Source organism: Populus euphratica, unplaced genomic scaffold (assembly GCF_000495115.2).
Source record: "Populus euphratica unplaced genomic scaffold, PopEup_1.0 scaffold96.1, whole genome shotgun sequence".
NCBI lineage: Eukaryota > Viridiplantae > Streptophyta > Magnoliopsida > Malpighiales > Salicaceae > Populus > Populus euphratica.
The window spans coordinates 360674-385389 of record NW_011499978.1 but is presented as its reverse complement, the minus strand read 5'-3'; the positions used below and the strand labels follow the sequence as shown (position 1 = coordinate 385389).

General features: G+C 25.3%; 1 protein-coding gene across 1 annotated transcript; it reads right to left on the bottom strand.

Moving 5' to 3' along the window:
- Positions 1-13493: 13493 nt before the first annotated feature.
- LOC105139635 (uncharacterized) lies at positions 13494-15982 on the bottom strand. Its single transcript, XM_011046142.1, has 5 exons — positions 15824-15982; positions 15423-15561; positions 14905-14998; positions 13948-14028; positions 13494-13847 (listed from the first exon to the last, which is right to left on the bottom strand). The coding sequence occupies exons 1-5, from the start codon at positions 15858-15860 to the stop codon at positions 13710-13712; spliced, it is 489 nt and encodes a 162-aa protein (XP_011044444.1). The 5' UTR covers positions 15861-15982; the 3' UTR covers positions 13494-13709.
- Positions 15983-24716: the final 8734 nt, after the last annotated feature.

Below are 24716 nucleotides of genomic sequence, written 5' to 3'. Positions count from 1 at the left end.
ATTATGTTTAGTTAAGTTTATTATGTCATGGTGAAAAGATTACACTAATGTTGTAAGAATAAGTGTAGTGTAAAGTCAATTTGGACTTTAATATTAATACTAATATATTTTGTATTTATTATCTCGTTCACTTTTAATACTTTGCTTGTTAAATGGTTAGTGTAGATTTATGTTATATAACACTTGGTATAACAAATATTTGGTACTTTCATGGCTGAACCGTATGGTATAATTGACACTTGTGCTATAAAAGGAACTTGATTTGTTGTTAATATAAGTTATAATCATGAATACCTGACAATATTTACAAGTATTAGCATTATTCGAATAAGATAACTAATATAATCTTGTTAACAACTTATAATCCGATTGAAATTTTCTGTGTGTGGTTTTCAATTGACTAATAAAAAGAGTTTATATTATACTTGTTTGAAATATCATTAATGGATCTTCTAACCTTGATATTTATTTTTATCATTGTTTGATCCTCACATTAATCTTTCATCTTAAAGTTCTCATCAACTTCTTCTTCTTCTTTTCTTTATTATTATTATTATTATTACTATTGTTATTGTTGTTGTTGTTATATTATTGTTGTTTATAATTTATACAATTAACCTCTCTATGGTTTGATCCCGGTCTTACCGAGTTATTTATTATTTCGACACTCCTACACTTAGAAGAAGACATCGATCTTTTGGTTGTGTCACCCCCCATCATCAGCTATTTTATTATTATTATTATTCTAAGGGTAGATAGGTTATTTTACTGTGTATTTTTTATATGAAAATACAAAAGTAACCATCAATAGAAGCTTAAAAATTTATTTCTTTTAAGGGTAGTGATGTAAATATATTATAAATTTAAAATGAAAAATACCTATCATATCCCTAATTTATCTTAGAACACCAAAATTATCCTAATGTAGAGACTATTTTACCCTTAAACATTTCACTAATAATTTTTTTTAAAGCCAAAAAGGCTAGAGACTAATAATTTTTTTTAAAGCCAAAAAGGAGAAAATACTATTCATGTCAACAATGAACCATATCTAGGTAAACAAAGTTTTCTCCTTCTCTTTTAGTTTTTTTCTTAATTGCTTATATAATTTTTTTTTTTTTTGCAAATTATCCTACTAGGGTGTCCTTGTTATATTACTACTAGACTGAGTGCTTGCACTTTGCTATGAGACTAGACTATTTTTTGTGTATAAAATGATGTTTAAATGTTGAAATAAGGTTAAAAACAGACATAAAAAATCACTCATGGAAAACCTATAACCATGCTAATTATCTTACCAAACTCATGATTCAAATTATATGATTGAAATAACTTAATAAAAAAAAATTATCAAGCCTTTTTAAAAAATAAATTATGTTAACTTTTCAAACCTCTGACTTGAATCATTAGACCTAAAGCACCTAATCTAGAAAAATCATAAAGTCCAATTCCTAACCAATTAAATATTGAAGGATGAAATTAATAAAAATTCTTAATTATATAAAAGGTTTTTAAAAAAAACAATTAAAAAATAAGGATCAAAATTAAAATAAAAAATACATTTTATATTTAATTGAATGGTGAAATTAAAAAAATTGATTTAGTAAAAGGAAAAAGAAAAATTGAAAAGAATGAGGATCATAATAGACATAAAAATAAAAACAATGTTGTCATTTAAAGGTGAAATTGAAAAAATAATAACTTTTACAAAAGTAACAAGAAAAAAATAGAAATCAAAATAATGAGAGAAAAATTGAAAAATATAATATTATAATTTTGAATTAAAGGATAAAATTGAAAACCACTAAAACTTTTACAAAAAAACAAAACAAGAAAAAAAATTTAAAGAATGAGGATAACATTGAAGAATATAATATTTGATAAATTGATATTAAAAGATGAATTGAAAATAAATAAAATTTCTATAAAAAGGTCAAGATCAAAATGTAGAAATATAAAAAAAAAATATTGAAGTTAAAATATTAACAACTAAGAAGGCTAATCTATAATTTGTTTGAGATGAGAGGTACAAGAAAGGAAAAAAAGGCTTATGATACCTAATTAGACTACACCAATGACATGCCAATAGAAAAATGACACAATAGCAAAAGGAGATTTTTCTAACACTAGGAAGCATTACCCGAAAGGCACGGATGCCTCCCAATTAGTCTTTAGAAAGGCCACATATGTACCTATCGTTTTTTATTTAGCCAAATATGAAATTTTCTCTGAGATAACTTTATAATTATAAAAACACCATTGTAAAAAACAAAAACACTCATTAACCTTAGGCATGAATATTCTTAACTTTAATGGTATTTTTATTATTTTACTATAAATCTTCAATTGTAATTTCTTCACTATTTATAACTCTTTTACTTTCATCATAATTAAAAGTAGAGGAAGCTGAAATAGAAGTTGTTCTACAAAAAACATAATCCATGGTTTAAAAGATGATTTAAAAAACAAATTTCAGGTTATATGAATTTATTACCCTATCATCACTAATAAACGAGATTTATATCATTCATAGCATTCATATATTATTCTAAGGTTCTCTCTTCTAACCAAGGCTCTAAAATCTTATGTACCAATACTACTCGAATCCCAATAGATTTTGATACCAATAGAAATAGGAATGGATAATCAAAAATAAAAATAGAAACTAGTACATGGTATTATTACACCTAAGAATGATATAAAGATATGGTCACAGGTTTCCAACTGATATACTTGATTTGAAAACAAAGCAAAACTATAAAAACAACATAAATTTATAACGTGAATGTAGAGACAAGTTAAGAAATGACATAATCATCTAACAAACATAAAGCATATTTAATTTTGCAAAAATATAAATACAAAATAACAGTAAGGATTTGGAATAAAATGAAATTTAAAGGAATCTTACTTAAATCTATATAGAAACTAGTACATAAGATATATGGGTTATGGTTCGGATTAAAAAAATATGAATCTATTTACAAGACATAGGAGAGCAATATAAAAGGTTACAAAAAGTTATAAGGGAGAGGTTTTGATGTCTTCTGCAGATTATCTCTTCTAAAAGATTCTGCCTTCAAAGCTTGGAAAGAGCCTCTTTATATAGAAAGTCTTGAGATTGGTTTTTTGAAAAGTTGAAAAAGTTATATTCTTGTTGTTTGTCATTTTTTGTAAGTCGAGATCAGCTTTTTAAAAATCTTAAAAGCTGGCCAAATACCTAGTTAAAAATACTCTTATATTTCTAGCCAATAGAGTATATTTACTTCAAAGAAATATGTAATACATTTTTAGGCCAATACTCTTATATATATCTCTTACACACACACACACATAAAATATTAGTATTAAAGCCTAATAGGATCTGAGCAATATTGGTTATACAAAATCTAAAAAACCTAGTGAGAAGAGAGAGCCTTAGAAGTATAGATGAATGGTATTGAATGGTGTAAATCTCGTTTCAGAGTGATGACAGGGTAGTAAATTCATATAACTTGTAACCTATTTTTTAAATTATCTTTTTAAAATATAGATTTTATTTTTTATATAACATCTTCTATTTCAGCTTCTTCTATCTCTGACTCTCTAAAACAAAAGAATTATAAATAGTATAATGATTACAATTGAAGATTTTATAAAAATAATATTAATGATTGGAAAATTCCAAAGGTTCAAAAGTATCAAATTTATCAAAATTCTTCTTTCAATCTTTTCAAACCCATTAATAACAAAAACTAAAGAAAGGATATTCTGCTTACAAAGTCTTTTAAAACTATCCAACTTCTTTTCCAAATATCCTTATAAAAACACAAAGACAAAAACTATAAACATATACATATTGGCCTTGTACAAGTAGAAATCGAACATCTTACCAAAAAAAAGGTTTAAATACTTTCATTCTAGTTGTTCTTAGAGATGCTAGATTCCAAAAATTTTCTAATTCATTACTCAATTACATTGAGTCCAGTTTATGTAGTAGTCCCACTTCTTTTAATTGTTATACAAACCTAATCATTTCTCTCAAAGACAAAAAGATCCTACAAAGTATAATCTTATAAATAAAAACTCATAATTACAATATGTTTAAAAGATCAATTCATGTAACTTTAATCTTTAAGATCCATTATAAAATACATGCTTTATGATTTTACTAGTAAACATAAATTCCAATCCCAAAAAGATGACACCTTACTTCTTTAAATAGACATTTTTAAATAAAATACAGTCATCCAAATCTCTCTAATAAAAAAAATATTATCTTACCAAAAGATTGGATCTTTAAAGGTGTCACTCAACCTAAACCTTTACAACCATAACAACTAAATATCTAACTCAAACAAATAACTAGGTATAGCAATCGTAAAGTTAAATTGTCCTTCCATATACATTTAATTAGTTCTAGATTCACATTCAATCCGTTCCAGATTCTCAGTTGAATCTTCTACAACTAGTATAATAAAATAGTAGTATGTCCTTATATATGTATAGTGTTTAAGTTTCATATAAATATCTAATTATAATTTTATACAATTTATTTGTATAAAATAAAGAGCTTTACATATTTAATTCTAATAAAATATAAACTTCTTCTTGTTAACAATTACGTGAATCCTAATTAATCTACAATGCTTTATCATTTTAATACATTGAGATTGTTCTAAGTAGGATTGAACATTTTGATTGGTTATGTGAACTCAAACTCCTACAATCGATAACATCTATTCGGTTCATCAAGAATCCTAGTTAATTATAACTCTTTAAACTTGGTTGATTTCACTATTTATGATCGATTTTGGTCTCCATTCTCCTATTTGGTAGTGAACAACTAATGTTTACATATAATCAATACATGAGTGTTTATTTTTTATATAAATGATATAGATTCTCCTTGTCGGAGGAAGGAATGAATAATGGGTAACATATTGATCAAAGAATCCATTAATTAATTAACAGTTGGTAAATGTTTTTTAAAGTGTAACATGGTGGGTAAAATTGCATAGAATTTGTTAATTGATAATAGATTCTATCACTTCTTTTTTTTTTTACTTTCCTTAATTCCTAAATAAATCCATATCATTCAAATTCACATAAAAATACACTATATATATATATATAATTATCATTTTTCTAAACTTTTTTTATACTTTTAGGTTTTTATATTTTTAACCAAATTTGTATATTTTTAGTTTTTAGCAAGTAGTGAGACGACAATGTCAGCTAGCTATGTTACTCGGGCTTCAATGAAAGTCAAATTTTTTCAGTAAAAAAAATAAATATACAAGCTTTTTCAACGTGTTTTTGGATATAAAAAACTCCCAACATAAATTGGAATGCTTACATATGCATCTAATTACATAAATTAATATTTAATTAAGAGATAATTTAGATTAAAATATTTGATCTTACAATATGTGTCATGCACTCAATTATATTTAATAACTTTTTTCTTAGAATAAATTTTTTATTTAATCAAATAATTATTCATGCCAATAAAAAATTAACGAAAGTAAATTGAGTAAAACTATGAAACCCAAATATTTTTTTGGATAAACTTGAGTCAACTCATTAAAGTTATGACCATAGATATATAATTGGGATAACCTCATAAAAAAAATAAAAAATAAAACACTAAAATAAATTAAAAAATAATTTTAAATAATAAAATTAAAATTAAAATTAATTTAAAAAAACCTTAAAAGGAAAAAAAAAAACTCATGTGAACGTTTAAAATTTATAACCCCGGTCATGAGGCTTGGAAAAATTAATTAGTAAAAGAAAAAATTAAAAGAACAAAAATTAAATTTTATATAAAAATTAAATTAAACTAATAGATTAGAGATAAAAGTAAATAAAAAATAAAAAATAAAACACCATCATATATTTTGACAAAGAAAAAAAAAACACCCATTTTGGAGCACAATTGCTGATCGGCCGCCATGGAGACAAGCCATTATATCTGCCATGATGTCGAGGAAACTATTATAGCAACCGTCCCTGTGGACCCTAAGATTGCTAAAGATCCCCTGGAAGAGATCGTTCAAACAAGAGAATTAAGCGTGCTTCTTTGGAATGGACATAAGATCTTCGCTAACTACTAACATTCTCGGACAGTGTAGGCAAGCGCATCTTTAGGACTGGGACATTTCATTTCAGATTTCTGTTTGGGCTCTATGGAAATGGAGGAGCTCCTCCACCGGGATTTTTTTATTATTATTATTTTATTTTATAATATCTTACCTTGCCGTCAAATAAGCCCAGATGACCTCTTCAATTTCATATTTCGCTACCCAAATGGCATTAAAGTTTGCCTCTATTTTTTGTAGCTCTGGTAGTTTTTTCCAAGGGGATAAGATGCTGCTCTTCCAGGAGTATAGTTTTGGCTTGAACCAGCTTGGAGTTCAAATATTTAAAGCTAGAAGTTGACTTCCAAACTACCCAGAATCAGCCTCAGATGGAGGTCTTGATGAGATGTTGCACCATATGTAGAAGTTTGTGTGAATTAGAATGGCAGGTTGAAGGCAGCCACACATTCGGAGAAGCAAATGCATGCATTGATTGTCTTGATGCAATCAAGGGTGTTTAGTTATTTAACCAGAGAAGGATGTCCGACTCACCCCATAAATTTTGTAGTTGATAGGTGACGTTTTAGGCTATACTAGCCACATATACGGAACCAGATTATTTTTTGTGCAAAAAATAAAAAAATCAAATTTAAAAAGAAAAATGATTAGGATAAGTTGAAGAAAAATAACTTCTTTTCAAAAAAAAATAATGTATTTCAATTCATAATCATTTAAATACAAAAGAATAAAATGGAGTAAAAAAAATGTATAAAAAACAAGTTCTGGTCAACCCGAATTAGCATAATAAACTTGTAACCTCAACAATTAAGGTCGAGCCAACTCGAGATATCCCGTCAAACTCACGGTCTAAATCATGAGATTGAAATAATCTGAATAAAAAAAATATGATAACTTTTAAACTCATAACCCAGATTATTAAGGCTTGAAGCACTCTATCTTAAAAAACTATGAAGTTCAATTCTCAATTAATAAAATATTGACGGATAAAATTAAAAAAATATTTAAATTAGACAAAATGATTCAAAAAATAGCTATTAAAAGATTAAGGATCAAAATTAAAATATAAAATATATTTTATATTTGATTGAAGGGTGAAATTAAAAAGAAAATTGAAAAGAAAAATCAATTTAGCAAAAGGATTCCAAAAACATTAAGGATCAAAATTGTCAATAAAATATAAAAATAAAATTTTGATTGAATGATGAAATTAAAAAGAATAATAACTTTTACAAAAAAAACCAAAAAAAAAAACTAGAAAAAAAATGAACCAAATTAAAAAAAAAAACATAATACCTTAAATTTGAATTAAATATAAAATTAAAAACTAACAAAACTTTAACAGAAGAGTCGAGGAACAAAATTAGAAAAAAAAAAGGATCAAATTAAAAAATATATAATATTTGGTAAATTGAGATTGAAGGATAAAATTGAAAACATATAAAACTTATAAAAAAAATTATAAATTAAAAGAATAAAGACTGAAATTGAAATACTAATAATAAAAAAAGCCAAATTATAATTTTTAAAGAGCGAGAGAAGAAAGAATAAAAAAAATCTATCGATAACAAACTAAACCACAAATATTAATAAGAGTCAGACCTTAAGATAGATGACATAACACTGTGTTATAGAAGCACTTATCTTTTCAAATTTTTCTAAGCTGACGAGATAATAACAAAAAACAAAAACTATTATGAAAAATAAAAAAGAAAATCCTTTGACTTTAATTTTATTTTTATTTTTTAAAAATAATTTGCTAGTTTTATTGTGCTTTTTAATTATTTATTATTTTTTATATTTCAACAAATACTAAATTTCACCTCAGCTAATATTATAACAATAAAAATATCTTTGTGAAAATACAAAAATATTTCTTAATATTAGTTTTACACAATTGAGATGGAACAAAATTTATTTATTATTAGACAATTTAATGTCTTGTAAAAAGACTTCAATATTCTTGTTAAAATTTTATAATGAAAAAATAACATTATCATTATACTATTTTAACAAACCATACAAATGAATCTAGAATTAAAGTGTTTTACTAATGGCAATTAATTTCTTTTAATGGTCGATTACCGTTAATGATAGATTTTTTATAGCCCGCAATATTTAAATATATAATGGTAAGCAAAGTATTCCACTAATAACTACACTTTAAAATTTACTATTTTAGATATGATTAAATACATTGTAAGCCCGAACAAGAGTCTGGACCTACCCTAAAATTATGTAGTCATCCTTGTTTGAATGAATTATTATTATTATTATTATTATTTAATCTTTTTTTGAAATAGTTCTTTTTTTTTCCAATCAATATTTTTTTAATTTTTTTAATATTATATTTGTTTTTATTGACATATACTATAAATTTAATAGATTAAGCTGGTTGATTTATATTTTTTTTAATTATTTTTTTAATTTTATCATTTAATATTTAAGTTGATTGAGAATTAAATTTTATAATTTGTTTTATTTACTTTATATTATGTTATTTTGGTCTTATGACCTGAAAATAATGTTTAATGAGTTAACCTGAGTTGATACGAGTTTTTTTTGTGTCTTTTTTAGTTGATTTTTTTCAATTTCATCATTCAATACTTAATTGGTTGAAAATTAAATTTCATAATTTTATTTGATTTGCTTTATATGATGATATCTTGATCTTGTGATCAGATCATGAATTTTAGTACATTTAACCATACTTAAATCAAGTTATTTTTTATTCTCTTTCTACGAAGTTATCTCGGTCTCATGACTTGGGGCATGAGTACTTCAACATTATATTTATTTTTTTATTGGATTATTCTTGTTTTATAACTCGGGTTGCAGGGTTGGTTAGTTAACCCAATTCACTTGGTTTTTTTATTTTTTTAATTGACTTTCCCCCTAATTTCATCATTTAATACGATGTATGATTAAGAATTAAGATTCATTATTTGTTTTGATTTTTTTTTAATATGTTATTTCAGCACCATGGCTCGAGAATAGTGTGTAATGAGTTAATCTGAATAGTGTGTAATGAGTTAATCTAGATTGACTTGGCTCATTTTTTGTCTCATTGTTTAATTAATTTTTTTTATAAATTTTATCGTTTAACATTAAATTCAATAGGAATAATTGAGAATTGAGCTACATAAATTGTTTTGATTTTCTCTTTATATGGTTATCCTAATTTTATGACCAAAGTAGTATATTCGGTAGGTTAACCCAGATTAAATTAAGTTATTTTTTTATTTTTTATGAAGTTATCTTAATCTGATGACTTGGTTCATAGGTTTGGTAGATTAAACCAACTCATTTTTTATATTCTTTTTTAATTGATTTTTTTTTAATCTCATGCTTCAATATTGAGCTGATTGGAAATAAAAATTCATAATTTATTTCAACTTACTTTTTATGGGGTTGCATCGGTCTTATGACCCTAGTCGTAAGTTTAACATGTTAACTTAGGTCCTTTTTTAAGTCCTTTTTTAATTGATTTATTTTTTAATTTCATGTTTTAACATAAGTTGATTGATAATTATGCTTCATAATTTATTTTGATTTGTTTGTTAAAGGGTTATTATAGTCTCATAATTTGGTTCGTAGATTTGATATGTTAATCTATATTGACTAAAGTCAATTCAATAAGTTGTTATTTTAATATTAAAAAAATATCTTCTTGAAGCTTTATTAGTTAAACTATGTTTTTACAGGTTGTATGAGTTGTTTTTGGACCCGCTAAGTCAACTAGAAAATATCGGGTTAACCTTTACCTTATTTAAATTTTTTTCCCACTAAAAAAAATAATAACAGCATCTAAATATTTTTTATATATATATCCAAGAAAATTTAACTTGACCCGCAGCATTGTGTAGGTCAATGATCTAGTCAAAACACTAATGGGTAAAGGGTAACTACATTAATGTTATTTTTTAGCCACATTGATAAACTAATATTTAAGTTAATAGTATTTTATGTTTTTTCAAGTTTTTTTTTTAATTTTATCTTTTAATATTATATTATTTTAAAAATTATGCTTTGTAATTTTTTTTATTTTCTTTATGTAAAGTTATAAACAAGTCTTATGGATTTAATTTTTTTTTCTTAATTTTAACCTTTAACATTAGATTAGTTGGAAGTGAGATTCATGATTTTTTTTATTAACTTTCTATAAATTTATCTTGATCTCGTAACTTAGATCATGAATTTAACAGGTTAACTTGGATTGACTTCAGTTATGTTTTTAGGATAACTTTTTGTAATTCATTTTTTTTTATATGGTTTTATCTTTCATTGTTAAATTAGTTAGAAATTGAACTTTGTAATTTTTTTTATTTACTTCTATAGAGTTATTCTGATTTCATGACCTTGGTTTCTCTTTTAGCAAGTTAACCTAGGTTGAATATATTAAACTTTAGGATGATTTTTTTAATTAATTAAATATGTTTTAAATTAGACTTTGTAGTTTTTTCTATTTGCTTTATATATGGTTATCCAAATCTCATATTTCAAGTAGTGGGATTGATAAGTTGAATTCGGTTGACTTGGTTCATTTTTTTATCCTTTTTTAATTAATTTTTTTTAATTTTACCCTCCAACAACTCAATCTTCTTTTTTTTCATTTAATTTTATTTTTCAATAATATATTAGTTGAGAATTAAAATTCATAATTTGTTTTTTATTTTTTTTTCTATTGAGTTATCTTGGTCTCATGGATTTAGTTTTTTTTCCTCAATTTCAGCTTTTAACATTGGATATAATGGAAATGGAGCTTTGTAATTTTTTTTTTAATAAAATTATTACAATCTTATAACCTAAGTCACGAGCTTAATAGGTTAGCCCATGTTAACTTGGGTTATTTTTTTTTTATTTTCGTTCGTAATTGATTTTTTTTATTTCATCCTACAACATTGAGTTAGTTTAAAATTAAACTCCATAATTTTATTTGATTTATTTTTTATGGGGTTATTCTGACCTCAAAACCTGAGTTATAGGTTTAACAAGTTAATCTAGGTTGACTTGGGTAGCTTTTTTTTGTTATTTTTAATTTAATCTTATTTTTTTAATTTAATCTTATTTTTTTAATTTAATCTTATTTTTTTAATTTAATCTTATTTTTTTAATTTAATCTTATTTTTTTAATTTAATCTTATTTTTTTAATTTAATCTTATTTTTTTAATTTAATCTTATTTTTTTAATTTAATCTTATTTTTTTAATTTAATTCTTCAACATTTGGTTGATTAGGAGTTAATCCTCATAATTTATTTTTATTTTATTTTTATAGAATTATCATAATTTCATAACCCAAATCATAGATTTGACAGGTTAATTCAAATCAATCCAATATATTATTGTTTTACTATTTTTTTTAAATCAAATATTTCATCATATTAATATTTAATAAAGAGGTCAAGTGATATGCATCATAATTTGAATTTATGATTATTATTTTTATTAGAAAACAAGTTATTAATGTTCGGATATTTTTTTGCATTAAAAAAATTAACATGACTTGCAACACAACACAAGCCAATAATCTAGCAAAAACTAAATATTATGGTGTTTATACTATAGAATCCATTGTGCATTATGAGTAAATGGACTATGGATTTCTACATTGCTTTGTCTTGGAATTGGATCTTATGGTTTGTTTCGTATTCCTTCTATATACTTATCTCAATGTTTGAAAATTGTTTTGATGTTAGGTTAATACTCAATTTAACAAAGTAAAATTTAATTGTATTGATTTAAACCAATAGAAAGTTTAGGGGGTGGATTTGAAACTCGTATAAATATTCAAATCCTTTTTTATCCATACCAAGGACTAGATTGAAAGAAGAGAAAAAAATCGTTAGTAAGTGTAACACACAAGCCAGAAGGTAGAGGGTGATCATTGTGTTATGTTGGCACATATAGTTTTATCCATGATTTGAATATGAACTTTCTTGGTATATTTAAAATCATCTCAACAAGTATCCTTTTATGTGATGTGTGGTGACATTAGAGCTCTAACGTGGCTCCAATTATCATTTTTCCTTTCTATCTTTTCTTTATTTATTTTTTTTTCATCTTCTCGGTTCCTATGCATGGCCCTTTAACCATAGTAGAGTGGCGTGTCAATATTTTTATATCAATTTTGATATTTATTGTGGTTGCTTTTTTTTATCATTTACTTTAAATTGATTTTTTTATGATTTTATCCTTCATTTCTAGATTGGTTGAAAATTGAACATTATAGTTTTTTCAAATTTTTTTTTAATTGAGTTATCCTGGTCTCATAACATTTGTCACAAGTTTAACATATTAACTAGGGTTAACTCGAGTTTTTTTTGTTGTTTTTTTAATTAATTTTTTATTTAAATTTCATTATTCAACATTTGGTTTGTTATAAATTGAGCTTTGTATTTTTTTATTCACTTTTTACGAGGTTATTTCATTCTCATAAAACAAGTTGTAGGTTTGACAAGTGTAATTAAATTGACTCAAGTTATTTTTTATTTTTTATTTTTTAAAATTGAATTTTTTTTATTTTACTCTTTTAAAATTAAATTGATTGGAGATTTTACTTTTTAATTTCTTTAAATTTTCTTTCTATTGATTTATAATCAGGTTTGTTTAAAAGCTTGTAAGTAAGCTCATTTGCAAATTTATGAAAATTTGAAAGCACAAACAATTTGTTTGACACTTCATAAAATAAATAACTAATTTAATATGTATTGAAATACATTTTTTTATGAAATAAATTTAATACAATTCTTTAGCAATTATCTTCATGTGTGCTAAATAACGACTTGAAAATATAAATACATTTCTTAAAAAAATGCATGAAACACGCTATGTTTACATAACCTTTTACGATATTACACAATTAAATGAGATTTTAGAGCTAATAAAATAAGTAAAGTTTATAGTGTAGTTGGAAAATAGTTAAAAAGATTGAGATCTAATAGAACATGAATTTAAAATTTTTCTTATTAAATAGTTATTTATTCTATGTTTTTTAGTGAGAACATATGGATATCATAGTAGAATAGGGATTGATATTTATTGTCATAAATATATGTTAAAGTTTAAATCTAACTTATTTACAAACTCATTAAGCAAGCAACTAAAGTTCGAGACGGGCTTGAACCTATCAATTTTTAAATAAGTAACGCTTGAATCTTATATTTTAAACTCGAAGAGTTTAAACCTTTCCAAAATTAGACAAGCCTCCCCTAGATTAGACAAGCCTAATTCGGTTCACAGAAAAATCTGCATGGTACTATCACAGACGAGCACATGATTCCTGAGGATTAATTTGAAGATCAGTGCACTATCATAGCTCAAAAGGAGAGATCATCTGACCTCATGAACACGATCTTTGAACATGTTCTAACATTGATCAGTGGGGAAAGGGCAAAAAAATGAAATAAGGAAGAAGTCTAAAAGCATCTTTAGAAGGCTTTTTTATGCGGCTTTCAAAATAATCTCTAAACATTTCGCCCAATAAAATGGCAAACTACAAAGTTCATATTATCATTTAAACAATCACAAAAGCAACCTTTGATCAACATTAATGGCAAAAAAACAGGGTACATGTCTGATATTCAAACTTGTGGTCTCAGATTATTATAAACAAACAGAACCGCATCCCTCACATTGTAGCTTCCACCTCAGGATCAGCTTCAAGAGGAACGGGGGGTGAATTATTACCACCTCTCAGTCGAGAAGATACTTTGTCAATAGCTGAATTCAGTTGACTGATTTTTGCATTCAAGGTCTGCCTAGTCTTCTGCTTTTCCAGAAAAGGGAAGGGCATCCAATGTTAAACTTCTGTACAGATTATCCAGCAAGCAGAAAAGATGCATAATGAATGAATAAAATGTAATTACCTCTAATCCTTCATCATAATACATTGGTCGCTTGGCCCTCCGAAATCCATATTCATCTTCATTTAGCAGGGATCTTCTTATCTGAAACAATACGAAAAAAACAAACATGAAACCAACACTTAATAAATAAACCTGAACTTCAAAAGAGCAATAAACCAAAAGCCATTTCTCAAACAAGAGTAACAATGAACAACATTCCTTCTTTTTTTTCCAATCCGAAGACAATATATTGTATAAAGCATGGATGATCCATTTATGTCCTTGTAGCTTTCAGTATTACAGTGGTAATAAGTCATTATGGCAAGACATGTAGCATCCAGAAATGAAAGAAACGTACACAGCAATGTATACTGAAAGCTACCAGTAATGAAACAAGAAACACACTGTGTGTTACTCTTATAGTTTATTTAACGATTAAAGGTACTTACGTACTACCTTAATCTTTAGATTAGTTAAGAGGAAGGTAACAGGAGAGCCCAAGTCATATTATCGAGAACAGGATCAACAAAAGGATGTCAAACGGCAGAGCATTGAGAATTTTCAAGATAGAAAATATTGCATGATGCCATGCCAGGTATGTAACGCTATCAAATTGCAATAGTTGTACATAGCCTATAAATATGTTGTTATCAAGAAGTAATTTGAAAAAATGACAGGTAATCATACTGATTCTAATGGTACATCTGCACAACAAGCAAAATGTTTTTGAGAACCATAAACACCAAGCATCCAACCACTTCATTTGCACATCGAGAGTAAACTCGATCTGATGCAACATGTTCTAGCCAATTATTGTGCAAAGGTGGAGCAACTTGAGAAATGAGAATGATTCATTTCAGTGAAGGAGAAGTCTTCCTTATGCATTAAACTGAAGTGTTGGCATGTTAGTTCCTTTTGAAAGAAGCATTCAAGTACTCTGTAGCCAAAATTATTTAAGAGGGCAAGATATCTAATCACCTGAGGAGCAAAAATATACGCTAAAGTTCCAAAAACAGCACCTCCTAAAACAAAACCAGCAACAAAATCACTGCCACCGCCCCTACTACCATCACTGCATATAACAGAGAGAAACAAGAGAAGATAATGATGATGAGTTAAATCAGCAAAAGTAGAGGGATACTCGAAACAAATGCTGCCTAAGGGAGAAAAGCATCGACTTCATAAATGTTCTAGGTGATGGACATCATGTCAATGAAATGGTCCTATAACAAACACTACATCAACTAATAAAAAGAATAGAAAGTAAATCCAAAAATCATGCTAGTATATCTGTTACTACAAGCGACCACACCATTGAAACAGGTAGTAGACGAGATCTCGCCATTTGAAAATACTTTCCGTCATAGCAAATTAACAACAGGTCAACATTATGGCCATTTCTTGGCATTAAATACAAGCTTCTGAGTTGCCATATCAAATGACATGGATTTGTTACATTTATAAGACAGGAATCAAGAACAAGAACAGCAGCATACTTGTATTCGGCACGAACTGCGAACTTGGGGCCGCTTCCACTTAGGTTTGATTTCCTTCCAACTGCCAATCTCGGTGCTTTGGCAAATGAAATGGATTTTGTCGACCAAAGTTCACGTGGCTTAAGTTGGGATCCTCCACCTACACCCAAACCCAAATAAAACACAAACTCCCACGATTTCCTTCTCTTATACTATAACAGCACTTCAATTCTCATGATCAAGATTTTCAAAACATTACAAGATAGTAATACTCCGTACAAGATTATTATCTTTTCTCAAAAATATCAATCATTAACGTTAGAATTGTTTCTAACGAAAGTAGAAAAATCTTGCTTTGTTTTCTCAGGAAATAAACAATCAAGAAACCCTTTATAAACCAAAAAGAAGAAGAAATTATATACCTGATGAGACTGAAACAGGAGCGAAAGAAGTAGCCATGGAGATCTAGCAGCCTAGAGAGAGACGAAATGCCAATTTTTTTTTAGGAAGATAATGCAGGGTAATTAAGCCCGAAGATGAGGAAACGCTACTGGGTAATATTGTCTCTTGTAGTCCTTGGAATGTACACCAGCTATCCCTTTTTTAAGTTCCTTATTTCCCAATCATATCCTCGTAAGGAATTGTTTTTTCTTTTTTCTTTTTTCTTTTAAATTTCATTTATTTGTTTATCATTAAAAGTGTGTTAGGGAATTTTTAAAAAATATTTTTAAGAAAAAATATTATTTTTTTATTTTTTAAAATTTATTTTTCACATCAAAATATAAAATGATTATTTAGAAAAAATTAAATTTTCTTAAAATGTAATTACAAAAAGCACCTTATACAACAAACAAAAGAAGATATAAGGAGAGATATTTTACTAGTCTAATAACTAATTATCAAGCTATAATTAAGGGGAAAAAATTTCATTTCTAAATTTAAATATATTTTTTATTTTTAATTGAATTTTCTCTTTAAAATTCCAATGTATAAAATATTTTTTTATCAAATAATATAAAATTATATGACTCTATATCATATACACCATATTAACAAAAGGCATGTCATACATTTATAATCTTGTAATATTTTTTTTTCACATGTTGAATGGTAAATAAGATGGAAATTCAAAGTAATACTTAAAAATCCATTTGACATTTTCACAATTAAAAGAAAAAATTGAAAGACAAATAAGAGGAAATAAGAGGAAGTATTTTACTCTTTTCATGCACTTTTATTTAGTGACAATTTAGTTTTGGTTTGAGTTTTAAAAATATTTAAGAAAAATTAAATTTTTTTAATTTTTAATTTTTAATGTTTTTATATCATTTTAATATGATGATATTAAAAAAAATTTTAATATAAAAAATATTATTTTATTATATTATAAAATAAAAAATATTTTAAAAAATAATCATTACTGTATTTTTAAAAATCCTACATGTTTGATATTATAATAGCAATAATAGTTTAAAATATTTTTTATTTACAAAAATATCAAAATAAAATTATTTTATTTTAAAAAATTATTTTTTATATTAGCACATTAAAATAATTTAAATATATATAAAAAAATTATTTAAAAAATTAAAATTTTTAAATATATAATTTAAACCGAATTCCCAACCATTTTTAAATCTTGAGCGTTTCTTACCAACATCGCTGGTTTTATAGAGCTGGGCAGTATGGTAAAGAAAAGATGTGATGAGTTGATGAAGACAGGGGCAGGTCTGCAGTTGAGCCCCAAGCGCATATGGCATTGGGTTATCCGCCTCCGCCTAACTTCCATCTAATATCAAATCTGATTGCACACGCGCCAGCTCTGTTCATGCTCAGAGGGCCTTCTTTTCAAAATAATAATAATAATAATATTTTATATTTTTAAATTGTTTTGATATATTAATATTAAAAATAAATTTTAAAATATAAAAAAAATATTATTTTAATATATTTTCAAATAAAAATATTTTAAAAAATAACTACTACTATTCTAATATCAAATATTACCTTATAAGTCACCTTAATCCTTTGATGATCAAAAGCTTAATGAGGTAAAGAATTTTTTTAAAAAATATATTATTTTATTTTTTCTAATTAGTTTATAAAATTAAATAATATACTTGATAATTTTTTGTTTACTTTATTTAATAATTTTATTATTTTTATATTTTCTTATTTGTTTAGGATAGTTTTTAAATTTATTCAAAGAATTGTAAATCTTTTAAAAACATAAATTACTTAAAGATAAGTTGAGTTATAGAATTTTAATTTAAAATCTCTTGTGATTCATTTTCCATAGAATTCTATGTTTTTATACTCATTTTCTTTTTTCTTTTTTGTTTTGTTTCCATTTGCTTCTCTCATCTTTTTTTTTTTTCTTAAGAAATGGTCAATGTTTTATGGTTCACAAGAATTATTTACATAATCCATCCAAAAATAAACTTGAACTCGAGACATTCCTCTATCTAAGGTCAAATCATTTTATCACTTGTGCTAACTCACGAGGGTAATTCTTCTATTATTGATAACATTATGACTAGACTCGAGATATAAAAGAGCTGATCCATGGAAAAATTACAATATTCTTGATTGGTTGATTGAATGTGATGTGTAAAAATATTAATTTTTTTTTACATGTATTAATAATTTTTAATATATCTTTTGAATTATATAAATGAATAATTATGAAAAGTTATTATATTAAAATAAGAATAATTTCATGTAAATTTTGATAAGTTATAATTACAACCCTTAATTTTGATTTTTTTAAAAAAAATAAGTAACATAAAATTGAATTATTTTTTAATAATAATTGTTAATGGTTAGAATGGGGAATCTTAAAAATAATAATCATTGAAAATCTCCATTACTTTATCAATAAGTATATAATAAGAAATTAAAATAATATCTAGAGAGTTTTAAGCATTTTAGAATTTTGATAGTTAAGTGTCACTAAATTACTGTATAGATTATCAGTGATTTAAAAAGCTTTTCTATATTTTTTATGATTTTAAGTGATGTATAATTAGGAAAATAATAAAAAACAAGATTGATTTATTATTTTTAGTATTTCAACGATTTATATATTTATATTTATTTTTTATTTTTAATTCAAGTTGGGTGGAGAATTTCATATTATTATTGAGGTATGCTATAATATTAGTGTTTCCAATTAATTTTACTTAGCATTCAATTTATGATAAGATGATAACTATCTTCATCAAACAAGAAGTGATATTATAGATCTCATACCTTAAGAAAGGGATAAGAAAGGGATGTATATTCTAGGAAACACCGTTATGTAGAAAAGCATAAGAGTGTATGGAAATAAATTGCTAGAATTTAAATACAGGAAAGGTAAAGGAGAACCATAAACAAAAGCAATAAAAACTCCTTGGGGAAATGAAAAATAATTTGAATTGAAGAAATTGAATATATGGGAATGACCATCACTTGTAATAGTGTATGACCCAATTTATATTGTTACAATATTTGCAAAATACTTATATAGTTAATTATAATTTTGTACTGATAATGATGTTATTAGATAAAAAGATTTATTAAATTTTAATATAAACTAAACTTCATTTTTATTGATATTCTCTTAATTTCTAGGCTAGTTTGATTTTTTATTAATTGTTCTATTAAAGACTCATGTTATGAATATAACTATATCTTGGTAATGATATTATTAGATAAAGAGATTTATTAAATTTTAATATAAAATAAACTTCATTTTTATTGATATTCTTTTAATTTCTAGGCTAATCTGATTTTTTATTAATTGTTCTATTAAGGACTCATGTTATGAATATAACTATATCTTTTAGTTTTATATTCTTTTTTCAACTCTATTTATCAATCGTTTTCTTGTGGCTGATCTTGACTTCTGATCATTTGGTTGATTGCTCTTTCAATACTTTTAATCGATTAAAAACTCTTTTAGCTTGGTTGATTCTTTTAATTCTTACTTTATTTCCTTAATAAATCTCAAATTAATCATCAATTATTTTGCATATCTAGAGAAATTTTATATGAATACTATAAATTTGTATGATCTTAACAAACTCTAAAGCTTGTTTGATGACACTCGAGATGAAGTCCTAGATAAAGTATTACATGGAAAATGATTTAGATATTTTTTGAATTAATTAAGCTTTGTTTACCAATTTATTATCTTTATCCCCAATCATCCCTTTTAAGCTTTGTTTAATTATGTTTTAGCCTTATAATTATTTTTTAACAACATTTTCCTTTTTTTATTTTATCTTAAACACTAATCTTCTTACCCTTCAAGAGAACTAAGTTTACACAAATTTATTTTTAGAAAAATACGTAAGATGTGAGAGATAGAAAGTCTATAAGTAAAAAAAAAAGTAAAAAAAAAATAATATTATGATCATTTGTTGATATTACATGACATGCCTTTTTGATGGGAAAGAGAGAGGTGTAAAGCTAAAAATAATGTAACAAAAAATAGCAAGACTGATAATGGGAGGATTCTTCCTCTTTACTATTATTTGAGATTTTTGTTTTGTTTGAGCCTGAATCTTTGAAAGCATGATAAGGATAGATGTATTTTAAGATTGAAATGATGGAAAAGTTGCATATGTGTTAGAAGTGAGTATGTTCTACTTGTGTTAAAAAAAATTATAATTCTTTTGTTTTGTTAGAATCCTATCCTTTTTTTGTTGCCCTCATCTTAGTCTTGCATCGCAAGTCTAATAAAGATTTAGTAATCCTTAGTCATATTTGTTCTTTATGTTAGTGGAGAGTGATTTCAAAAGCAAGCCTATAAAGTTTGAAATATCAATGTCCTAACTAGATATTCATTTCATATTTTACTTATTTATATAAAAATCATATCGAGAGCTAACAACGATGTGAGAATGACACATATACATAAATTAGAGGATTAATAATTGGGTGAAGTTTAGTTTTAAATTAACTTTTAAACTTATGTGATATTGAATGATTCCTTTGGATTATAAACTTTTGGCAATCTTTGAGACAATAAATTTTATAAATTAAACCAAATCTCATTTTTATTTGTTTTTCTCTTTCTTCTTATTTAAGGAAAAACAAGAAGTAGAGGTATTTGATGAGCTTAGTTTTTATATGATTTTTACCTGCTCTTACTTTTAATTTACGCTAATTTATCTTAAATATTTTTATTTTATATAGTTTTTATTTATATGTAAGAAGTGAATTCTTGAAATCATGGACTTTAGAGTGGAAATTCAACACTTAATCTTTGAATTTTAGCTAAACATTATACATAATTGGATTGAGACCCATGGTACTAAGGAAGCCCATTTACAATCCAATTAAATGCATAAATTCACCTTGAAGAGGTTTTGTACATGTTTTCACAAAGAAAGAAAGAGGAAAATGAAATTTTTTATTGTAAGAATAAAAAAATTTCCTTACATTAGAATTTGCTACTTTTGAAAAGAAAATCAGGAAACAAATAAAAGGAGATTTTGAACAAAAAAAAAAAAGAGAGAAAATCTACAGAAGAAACCATCAACTAAGCATCAACTAAGCTAAAAAGAAGGGGGTTATGTTTATCATTAAAAGTGAATGAGAGAACTAGAAAAAACTAAACATTGTAGTGAATGCTTCTTCAACCGATTCCTAACAAAAAAGTTTCTTTTATTATTCTTTTTAGTTTTCCTTTATAGTTTCTAATAAGAATATTATTTATTTCAAATTCATTATGAACTGGATTTTATTTTTCCAAGGCTTTGATGTAGTCTAGATTTGATTACACAATTTAAATTTAATTTTTTTTTAATGTTTAGTGTTTATCCTTAATATTATTACTTATGATTTTCTGGCCAATTAGTATTTGACCTAATAAATCATAATAAGACTAGGAGGTAATTTATGATTAAGAGCTTTCAAAACTAAACACTATTAATTAAGAGAAAAGTAAAGATATTTTACCCTTATTAGTGTGGTTTTAGATTAAGAAATATTCAAAGAACTCAATGAATTTTCAAATAATTAAATTTACATAGAGATATGTTGAATTATTAGGATAATATATTTTTAATGTTGTTTGAGAGAAAACATTGAATAATTAAGAGATATTTTTAATCATCAACATGAAAATTTAAAATTTTATAATAAGAAATAATAAATTATGCGAGATTAACTAGATGAAACCAAAAGCTCTAGATTTATTTGTTTTATTATCTCTACAACCTAAAGTTCTATTCTTTTTTATTTTTATCTACTTGTGTCAAATACTTTAGTTTAATTTAGGTGGTCATCTCTATAAAACTTCAATTTTATTTCTAAATAGTAATTAATTTAGTAAATTTCATACTCAATAGCATAATTAGTCCTTGCGTGTTAGACTCTTTTTTTTTTATGAAAACTTTACTACTAATCAATAGCATAATTAGTCCTTGCGGGTTAGACTCTTTTTTTTTTTATGAAAACTTTACTACTAATGATTTTGTTCACTTATAAAAAATTTTCACATAACAAAAAATTAAAAGCTAGGATTTTGTTAACTTCCTAGTTGGTCACCTATGCATAACATCGACCATGAGATAGAAAAAGACATCAACATTATCATGGTAAAAAACATTTCATGGTAGTTATGATTTGAAGGTTCATAAACAAATAATAAGGTTGGTGCATGGGTAGTAATATCCCTAGTAGTCATAAAGTGACTTTATCTTTTTGGCTTGAATTTCCTAGCATTAATAATCAAGCTGAATACGAGGCCTTAATTGTAGGCCTAGAAATACTACTAGAATTACGAATAAAATTATTTACAATGATAAGAGATATGTTACTTATTATCAACTAGTTAGTCAGTGAATACAAGTGTGAACATCCTACCTTCACTTCATACTATAAAGTAGCAATAAACCTTATCAAAAAGTTTTATGATCTTTTTTTTTTTGTCAATGACAAGAAATAACACATAAGTCAATAACTTGGCTTAACATGAATCAAGATATAAAATGACATTTTAATTATCATGACATTATCTAAGGATTGTTGATCAATCATCTAGTGTTGATATCCAATAGATGTAATAACTACTAGAGCAACACAGATTTTATGGTTGAAATGCACAAAAAATTAGCAACATAATAGTTGCTAAAATTTCTTTCCAGGTACTAACAAAAGGCCTTAACAATATTAATGTCTTTGATCGATAAAAGGATTAGAGAAGGGAATTTAAAAAAAATATTATTGTTTTTAGACTAAAAACGACTAATTATATCTTGTTAACAATTCATTATACATGAGATATAAAACTAAAGTCTTAATCAAATATTTAGGTTAAAAAAAGAAGAAGCTTTACTAATCATATCTAAGGTTTATAAAGCTTATCCATCTAAAATTAAGACAAAATGGCTTATCATGAACCAGACTTTCATTGGTTAGGGCTAATCAATAATTGCATTAGTTATGTATAAGGATGTCAAGAATGCTAGTGTTTCAATCCAACTTGACTATTATATGAACTCAATAAAATGGATAAACCATAGCTAATTAGAGGGGTGATGAAAATTATAAGTAAAATACACCTATCTTTTTTAAAAAATGATGTCTATATCTTTATAACTATCAACTATTTCATTAAATGGGTTGAAGATATTCTTTAATCCCCACTCCTATATGAGTTTTTTCGTATCTCTCTCGGTTAACATTATTCTTTAATAAGTTATGATTGTTTTTAAGAGTGTAAACCTATAGATGATTTTCTCTTAAATGATTTTAACAATTGTCTTTTGATTGATCAAATAATAAAAGTTAACTAACTAAACTTTAATCCTTAACATCATTGAAGGGGTAAACATTTGATGGAGAAGAAATCCAAATTTTCTAAATTGTGATCCATATCCACTTCATACCATAATAACAAATGAATAAGACCACTCAGTGTTTTAATAAATAAAGAAATTTCTACTGTATTAGAGACAATATCTCTAGTACTATTATTTATTTCACCCTTTTATTTACTACTCTCCTTTAAGAATGAAGGAAGTTCTCTTTGCATGGCATCTATCCTTGTAAAGGTGGCCTCTATGGGTCTATAAAAGCCCTTAATATGAAAGACATTCTCGGAGGCTTCATCTTTAAGGGCATAGGATGTGTAGCATGAGAAAATAGTGGCTTTATTCCTTTTTTTACTAGCAATGAAGTTTGATTAGTAGAAAAGGATACTGGCAATTTAATAGGATATGGTTAAACATCAATAGGATGATAAAAAAAAATACTTCGTAATTACTTTATAATTAAAGTAATGTCATCTTCAATGTTATCATCATCATTATTATCATTATCTTTTTCAATGTGATGAACAAGAATGAAAAATATTTCTTTGACTTTTTTTCTTGTTTGTTTCTCCATGGTAACCATTGGATATTAAAAAAACCAATAAGCTCCTCTAATGGAAGTTTGATGAGATCTTTAGCTTCTCAAGATCTTTACTTTCTAAATTTTTAGTAGAGACTTAAGAGTTTTGCTCATAATTATTGCATTAGTATATGTTCTACCAAGTTCACTCAAACTATTAGTTATGGTAGTCATTAAATATTTTAAACAATTTATATTGGTTAACTAACATGTCAATTTTAAACTCTTGCAACTTGGTTAGTTTCTTTATGAGTTATTTTTAAAATATGTCATATATCTCCAATATTTTTACATGATATAACTCTATTGAATTCACTTCTACTTAATGCATAATATAAAATATTCATAGCTTTAACATCTATAGAAAGTCAATATCATTTTCAATTTTACTAGGTCTATGAGGTTGATTCTCTACAAATAGCCACAGATCAAAATTCATAAATTGAAGATAGATTATCATTCTAGCTTTCTAATATGTATAATCATTACTATAAAAAAAGGTGACTTGGATGTGAATGATCTTTTATTATAGAGATTATAGATAGTGCTTGTCATTCTACTAAAAATCTAAGCAAACTTTATACATGAGAACTTAATTTTGATATTAATTGTTATTTTAGGATTAAGACAACTTAACACCCCAAAAAGGATGAATTAAGTGTATCATTAAATTCGAAAAAAATATAAATTATTTCAAGTAAATATAATAACCAACAATATAATTAAAATACTTAAAGTAAAGAAATAAGAGAGAAAATTTACAAATATTTTTTTATGTAGTTTGACATATCTACATCCACATTTCATATACCAAATTGTACTTAAGTATTGTTTTTCTTCAGTAGTTTAAGTTCAAGAGTATACTAGCTATTTAATGAATCCACACCAAACTTTTTACACCACTTGAAGAAACCTATTCTTTAAGAT